This window comes from Eucalyptus grandis, chromosome 8, assembly GCF_016545825.1.
Source record: "Eucalyptus grandis isolate ANBG69807.140 chromosome 8, ASM1654582v1, whole genome shotgun sequence".
NCBI lineage: Eukaryota > Viridiplantae > Streptophyta > Magnoliopsida > Myrtales > Myrtaceae > Eucalyptus > Eucalyptus grandis.
In genome coordinates, this window is record NC_052619.1 from 20,867,108 (window position 1) to 20,875,704 (window position 8,597).

The 8,597-nt window shown below is 36.2% G+C and overlaps 1 protein-coding gene across 2 annotated transcripts; it reads right to left on the reverse strand.

Annotated features, from left to right (window-relative positions):
• Positions 1–462: 462 nt before the first annotated feature.
• LOC104416609 (TMV resistance protein N) lies at positions 463–6,750 on the reverse strand. Of its 2 annotated transcripts, none has more exons than XM_018859931.2 (5): positions 6,120–6,750; positions 4,858–5,962; positions 4,493–4,771; positions 1,488–2,318; positions 463–1,088 (listed from the first exon to the last, which is right to left on the reverse strand). In XM_018859931.2, exons 2-5 carry the CDS (start codon positions 5,332–5,334, stop codon positions 528–530), a joined length of 2,148 nt encoding a protein of 715 aa, XP_018715476.1. In that variant the 5' UTR covers positions 5,335–5,962; positions 6,120–6,750; the 3' UTR covers positions 463–527. The 2 variants fall into 2 exon arrangements, with proteins under 2 accessions (XP_018715476.1, XP_018715477.1); XM_018859932.2 differs by having other exon boundaries at positions 946–1,132.
• Positions 6,751–8,597: the final 1,847 nt, after the last annotated feature.

Below are 8,597 nucleotides of genomic sequence, written 5' to 3' on the forward strand. Positions count from 1 at the left end.
TCGTTTCTTCAGAATTTTCAGCTTTTGCATTATGCAAGCATAGTGCGCCCAATATACACTCAGAATCAACGCATGCACTCGCGGGAGAGAGACCTCAGTTGAGAAACACAGTACGCCCAACGTACACACAGACCTCAATTGAGAAGTCAGCCGTGTTCAATTCTTTGTGGACTTATTTGGTTACACTATTGTCCTCTGTGCTTGTTTGACTATCTTGTAAATCTTGTGTTTCATTTGAACAGTCTTCGCTAGTGCTTGTTTGATTATCTTCATGCTCTAGCCACCGCTATTACATATAGGTGCAGAATGACCTTCTTGTTTTTTTTTTTTATCTAGCATTTTTAGTTTTTGCATTATACAAATATATAGTGCAGCCAACAGACTCTGTATCAATCACAGAGAGAGAGAGAGAGAGAGAAGAGAGAGAGAGAGAGAGAGAGAGAGAGAGAGAGAGACCTGAAGTGAGAAGTCAGCCATGTTTGACCTTTGCGGACAAATTACCTGAACTATATTTTGTTCGTGCTAGTTTAACTATCTAGCATATCTTTTATTTCACTAGAACCTTCTTCCTTTGTGCTTGTTTGACTGTCATAATGCCAAACCTCATAGAGAAAAGATGGATCTAGCAACTCATTGTCTTGAAGCAAAACCTCCAACTCATCCTCTAGTGGCTTGCATATTAGTTGAAATCCAAACTTTTTCAAAATTCCACCATCAAATTGTTCTGTAGATGCTCTGATAATAATTTGGAAGTGGCTCCAGTCATTTGGACCAAAAGCATCCTGTCCCCACAGCCACTCTGATTTAAAATAGTCAAACCACACATGGTCCCGATCCAATGAACTGAAAGGCTTCGAAAATATTTGCCTCGTCCTTTCGCCATTTACATATGCTGAAAGCTCAATGCTGGCCTCATTCTTTCCTTGTTCTACTTCAAATAAAACACAGAAAACTAATACTAGGAACTTCTTATACAAGTCCTTTGAAGCCATAAAAGATATGGAAACCTCTTTATCAGGAAGCAACGACTCTGGTGTTTCTCTTTCTGGTAGAAGAAGATCTTGGCGACCAGTTATGGGATGAAGATGCTGTCATACATGTAGACTATTAGATAGCTTTTAGAAATTGGCACCTACAAAGAAGAGTTACAATGAGTTTTTTGTTGGTCAAAACAATGAGTTAAGTAGGTAGTCCGAGAGTTCAGGCATAGTTAACGGTAGCATTACAAAGATCTTGTGTACAATTGTGGTGGAAACAAGATATGTATTGTCGAAGATTCTGTAATTGGATGAACAAGTATTATTTTAAGTGTTTCATTGGGTAATCCTTATAATTCCAAAGCAAACTAGAGTTCTATAAATAGAGAGGGCAACCTTTGCTTTTCTTAATTAGCCCACCGATCCTGGATTTTCAACCTTTTGTAATATACAAAATCTCCATGCAGCCAACATGTACACAACTCCAAATTAAGAGAGAGAGAGTCTAACCTCAGGCTTGAACAAATCATTCATGGTGAACCCACTAGGGACCAGTTCATGACATGAAGATAAGTCAGCAGCGTCAAGGTGAAATACGTGACGCAAATTCTCAGGAAACTTGAAAATCTCTTTTAGTGGTTGGGCATGCGAAAAATCCAAACTGAGCAACTTATATAGTTGTCCACATGTAGGAAGATTAGTAAAATTGTTTCCTGACAAAAGCAATTTTCTTAAGGAAGGAAAACTTGACTGATTCTCCAAGAAGTTTACTTCTGATAAATTGCAGTAACAAAGGTCTAACCACCATAGCTCAGGAAATCCCGTCTTCATAGGGGGATCACTCGAATCCTCCTTATTTGGAAACTTGACTAGTTTTGAGCAGCCTGCAAGCGTCAGAGTTTTAAGATTTTGCAAACTATAGATGCTAGACAGAAGGACTGCCAGTTCCTTGTTATCCATTAAATTCATTTCCTCCACAGAGACAAGATTTTTTATGGATGCCGGAAGTTCTTTGATTGAAGTCCCTACCATATCAAGTTCTCGAATACCTTTGATTTCAACCAGAATATCAGGGAATGTTTGCAATTTCGAGCAATCATGAAGATAGAGGAATTGGAGATTCTTGGCTTGAAGCACATCAGACAAGTGACGAAGTTCTGAGCACCCACTTAAATTCAAAAGCTGTAACTTGCCGTGATATGCAACTGATTCATGGCCATGCTTCAAGTTTTTGCATCCATGGAGATCCAATACCTCAAGATTTGGAGTACAATAGAGGTCTGGCATACAAACCAATGACTGGCATTCACTAAAATAAATGAACTTCAATTTTTTAAAATCCTGCGAGAACCATAAAACCAATTAGGAAAGACATTATGGGCAAAAAAAAATCTAAAATAAATATATATTTAAAATCTGGCTCCAATTTTTTGATAAAAACTAGTGGTATGTCCACATTCTGGGAACCTCCCATCATTATTCATAAGCATTATTGGAAAACTCCGATGAAGTAGTAACTACTTCTATTTGTCCATGGGTAAATTAATCGTTCTTACATTTTTCCTAAACAAATAAATAGGTACAATATGCTATTCCTGTCGTGCCAAAAATTGCAACACTATGTTGTGCTGGTAAAAGGTGAAAGGTGTCGGTAGTTGTCAAATTTCGTTGCTGACAAAGTTTATACTGAAAACCTGTTGAGTTGTTAACGTGTAGGTAACTTACCAATACTTTTAAGAATGTAACCACAGTTACTAGATAGTTTTAAATTATCAACTATTTAAATAATTTATCAATTTTTTATGTAGCTTACAAATATTTTAAAAATACTAAATTTGATAGAAAACTAGTAAAACACCCATCCATTGCCTGAATCTAACACTATATTTGTTATATCATTCTACATATCGTTATCTAAGTGAACTTTTCGCAAGAGAAATTTAATATATGAAAAAAATTATAACAAAAACATATCCACATCAATCAATTTCTCTGCTGCGGTTTACGTGAAATTTTATTCAAAGTTGATTCGAACCTCATCATGTAGATTTATCGTCTGATTAAAAGAAAACATAATACATAAAATTTGCAATGCTTATTGAACAATAATATAAGTACATTTAATATTTCGAGCACATAAAGCAATATGAATCAATAAAAAATAAGAAAGCATAAAGAATGTAAGTGCCCCACTCTTAATAGTTTTTCTCAATTTTGTCGAGATCTTTACCTTTATTCCATCGACTTGGTGTGGAAAAGGGGAACAAGTTATTTGTGTGAAATTTTCTTGAGAATTAAGGCTCGAGTGCTAGATTTAGCACGCTAGCGCCTCTAAAGACTAAAGACTCGATCGTAAGCCTTGGTTTGAAAAGCAGGAGATGGAATTAGATGATCTTTTTACCCTACTGTTCTACTGCTAGGCCAGAGTATCCCTAACACGTGAAGAGTCACCTTTTCTCCTGCGATTTCTTACTTTAGGAAGAAATGAAGTAAGGACGTCGGATGGCTCGGTTGAGAAAAAGGAGGAGAATAAGTTCCATACTTGAAACGAGAAGGAGATATTTTTCAGAAAAAAGTCTCTAGCTATATTTGAAAGTGAATTTGTTATCGATAAAAGAAAAGATAGCTTTCTTGTAGTATACGTTCTTCCTCCCTCTAAAAATGAAGTACATGTTAGAAACCATTCGTTAGGTTAGTCCAACCAAAAAAGACATGGGACTTTTTGGCCATTTGATTGAGAATCGTCGAGCTTGGATCGTCTTAAGTAAAGACTATCTTCCTATAAAGATCCTTCATTAAACATTTTACATATATGTATTTTCATTATTGGCTGCATGCTGTTGGAAAGAGAACAATGGGAGGTTCAGTCAAAGGCATTTAGAGTTCACTCACTTCAAGATCAGGCAAATAAGTTAGAAAATATTTCTCTTTTTACATGCAATTTTGAAAAGAATCTAGTCAGTTTATCTCTGTTATACAGCATAGGATCTTTAAAAACATATTCAGGATCTGTTATTTCAAAGACTTAAAACCCGAATCCTCAGGTTATCTATATTAGAAAAATATAAGCACATATATCATCCCTTCGTTAAACTATTTTCCTGTAAGTTTTCGTTCTGATAATCAGTACTCAAAGGTTACCAATACTTAAGTTCATTGTTCTTATAATTTTTAGTACCTGTAATATCTTGAAATGAGATTGGAGTTTTGTCTTGAATATTTTTGTTCGAATCAACATCAAGATTCACATAGGATAGTGTTTAATGCTCCCCTAAAACGGGAAGATTCCACTTACGTTGGTTCATGAAGTAGATCGACATCCTGAATACGATGCCTCAATCAAATATAAACAGTTTAATAGATGTAGATGTTTCTAAAGCACATTAACGAGCATCTTTATAATTAGTAATTGTTGCATTCTAAGTTTTCACTTATAATACACACTCATGTTCGTAGGCATATGGATATGGATATATAAAAGAAAGGAAATAAAGACTTTTCATTTAAATGCACACCTTAAATTGCTCCTTCACTATTTGGATGTTGCTTTTGTGTAGATCAAGTCCAACTAACTTCTTTGGACCAGAGGAAAATTCTGGAATCCAAGGAGGACATTCAGGCCATTCGAACCATCTTAGTTCATTAGGAAGACAGATAAGGCCTTGGAAAGAGTTATGCACATTATTCATGATGAGCACCCTCAACCTTCTCATGTTTGCGAAAGCATTAGGACCCATGTATATCTCTTCTGGCTCAGCTAAATCCAAAACTATGGCTTTTACTGCATTTGTTACCTGTATTTATAGAATTTGCATTGCAATTAATATACAATGTTACAGAATAAGAGAGTAAAATCAATTTCTATAGTAGTAGATCTTACCCTATCCCTTGATAGAACATCTTGAACATCATCAAAAAGCCACAACCTACTACGCCTTCCCGGATCATCACGACATTCTTGCTTAACAATATCCATGCCCATTAGCTGAATCAAGTCATGCATATGTAGGGTGCCATTCTCTTCGATTATCAATGACTTCTCAACAAGAACTTGTACTCCAATAGTTGTGTCAAAGTCACAAGAGTCAAGAACTTTCATAATATACTTTGTATGTCGCCCCTTGAAAAAACAGGCAATATCAAGGAAGATCTCCTTTGCATAGTCCTCTAGTCCATCATAACTTATCTTAAGAACATCATTGATGGTTTTATCAGGACTTTTGGCAAGCTTATTCAATGCACTTTCCCTCTCACATTCTGTTCTGCCACATAGGAAAGTGCCCAATACCTCAAGTGCTAGAGGAAATCCATTAGCATAATGCAAAGCACTATCCACGAGATCCCCCCGTATTACCATTTTGTTGCTTCTCAGAAAAGCATGCTTATTGAAAAGTTCAAGAGCTTCACAATCCTCTAGACTTTTTACCTCATAGATGTGATCTTTATCTATCCCATGGGAAGTTAGCACATGGTTATCTCTTGTAGTAATGATGATCCTGCTACCTTTACCAAACCATTTACACTCTCCAGCTAAAGCATTTAATTGTTTTATGTCATTGACATCGTCGAGAACAAGGAGGACTTTTTTGTGGCAGAGTCTATCTTGTATTAAATTAATGCCTCCATCAACACTAAACACTGATAATCCTTTTTTCTGTAATATTTCGAACAACAATTTTTTTTGCAAAGGAACAAAATTCTTGGAATCTTTTGAAGCTGCTCAAACATTTGCTAAAAAACAAGAACCCTTAAATTGTCTAAAAATAACATTATAAATGGCTTTAGCTAAAGTTGTTTTTCCAATGCCTCCCGGTCCCCATAATCCTATCATGAGAACATCATCATCAGACTCAAGATTTAACATTGATTCTAGCTTTAACACTCGGGCATGTATCCCAACTGGATGCTTAGCAACTTGCAGGGGTGTTCGGTCTAGTTGCCTGGAGATCTCCTTCACGATTCTCTTTATAACCTCCGCCTCATCTCTGATTAAATACAAGAAAAGTAATTCACGCGTTGATTCAGTGGTACAAGGACATCATTAAGTTTCATTGAGAGAGAAAAAAAAAAACAAGAAACATCATGCGATTTACCATATAAAAAACAATGACAAAGCAATGCCTCACATCAATTACGACTTACCCATTATTCAAGTCCCATCCGGACAACCTACCGGCGTCAAGCAGAGCCGTCTTCCATCTCTCCACTTTCTCTGAATCCTTCCCGAACTTGGACTCATGCTCAACCATAGCTCTCCGATAACTCTCTCTCCCCCCTCTCACTTCTCTTGGTTCCACTTTGTAAAACACCGGCAACACAACCAAATCCTTTTGTGCCTTGCACTCCATGATTTTTGCCACCTCCTCTAAACACCACGATGAGGATGCATAGTTCTCAGAGAAAACGATGATCACAACTCACGATTCCTCAATTGCCTTCATAAGCGCCGGCGATATTTGCTCTCCTTTTCTCAATTCCTCGCTATCAATATAAGTGAAGAAACCACTCTGGTCTAGAGCCGTGTAGAGATGACTAAGAAAGTTGTTGCGAACATCGATGCCTCTAAAACTCAAGAAAACATCGTAATTTCTTTTACGTTTCGAAGAAGAAGAAGAAGCCATTAGAATTTTGGTAAAACGAGGCAGGTGCTGGTGTGTTTGCTTGGAATTTTGAGAAATGAAGGTGCCGAAGGATGAACCGAGACCTTAAATGGTAAGCTACTCCATTGGCTCCCCAATAAAGTACAGGATGTGCCTTCCAGGAAATGGCAGTCGCAACCCGAGGCGTGACTTTCTTTTTCTTGGGATGATATTAATTTTCAGCTTTGTCGGCAAAGAAGATGAGAGGGATGTGGAAGGAAATTGGAGAGTAGGAGCGGGTGGGGCCCGGTGGGCTCTACCAACAAATGTCGCTAGCGTGATTTGTTCCCTACTACTATGGTAGTTAACATTCGCATCATTTTCTGCTACGCCTTTCATGATTTGCTTACTAGGAATAAATCAGTATCCAATGGGAATCAAAGAAATCCAAATTTGGAGTGTGGCCTGTTGGGTAATTTGAGAGGATAGCTTCGACATATAAATCAATTGTAATAGTCCACACAAGACCTATTAGTTATGCAACTACGTAGATGCCTGTGCTGATTTGAGAAAAGGGTTTCGATCCATGTATGTCTTCACCAATAATTTGTAAGTCACATTATATATGCCCCAAGCATTCACATTACAATTGAATAAGGATTACCTTTCCTTTCATAGCCCGGGCATGAAAATAGATCAAGCTTTTCTTTTCCAGTTGAAAGTAATGTGATTCGTTCTAATGTATAAATTCAAAGAAAAAAAACTTTCAAGAAAAACACCTTTAACTAATTAATCGGTATGCCAATAGCTTATTTTTTATTATTACTTTGGAGCAAAAAATATTTTGCTTAAGTAGGGCTTTTTACATTGGGTGCTTTTGTGCAATCCATTTGTTTAGTGATGTTATCCTTGTCAAATCAAAGTGCAAGTCATTTTCAAAAGAATAGGTTAATTCATGCAAGAATTCATAAGAAAGACTTAATCTAGGTGTGAATAAACGCATTCCATTTAAATTATTTAGTCTATAAGAAGAATTATATTGGCTATATACCCTAAAGCAATCATATAATAGTTACATGTTAAGGATTTCAGTTGCATTATTTATTTAATAGTAAAAACATATTGATTCATTATTCGGCTTATATGAATGAATTCATAAGATCAATTACGACTGAACTTATTCTTAAGGTATTAAGAATATATGAGATAGGTTTATAATTAGACTAAGTCTTTAAATAGTTGCCAGTTGATAGATTATTGAGAGAATATTGACTATTCTGTTGAGACCGATGTGTTTTCAAGTTCCACCAATCGATATTGGATTCTAAGGGAATGATGAGCCACAAGTCACTGGGTATTATAATACCTGAGCTAGAACATAAATGCCTATATCAAACAAGTTCACTAAAGATGACAAGCATAGAGTGATTAGAAATGTGGAAGCTTTTTGCAAGGTCAATAATTAATCACTCGTGCTTTGGTCTTATGTAAATTCCTTCGACTTGAGGCATGATACTGACTTATATGTTGGATTGCTATGGTTCACAAATGCACATATTGATGCTTTGTTGAACCTTCTCTATGCTTGATGATCATAGTTTATTCATATACGAAGGCACATGTGTGCGCAATATGGAATCCATCTTCTTGTTATATATACAATATAGAATATTAATGTACCATGCGATTTAATCATGAAAGTGCATTAAAATCCTCAGCTGGGGTTATAACCAAGAAGGAACGGTTCACGTCTTGTAGAAATACATGTCAATTAGGTTTGGGCATACGATCGAATTGATAGCTTGACAAACAATTCCATGACCTTTATTTGACAGGGACATAATAAGATAGAAGGATCGAATACATGGTAGGAAAAGCTAACAGGTTCATTATATTCATAAAATATTCACACTATCTGGATAGCCATAATGTATTGTCAGATGTCACTCGTGATTTTAGAAATTGGAAATTGATTGGGACAATCGGTTTTCTTGGTTGTACTAATGTGTTAATGCAAGTCGTACTGCAACTCAATGAAGAA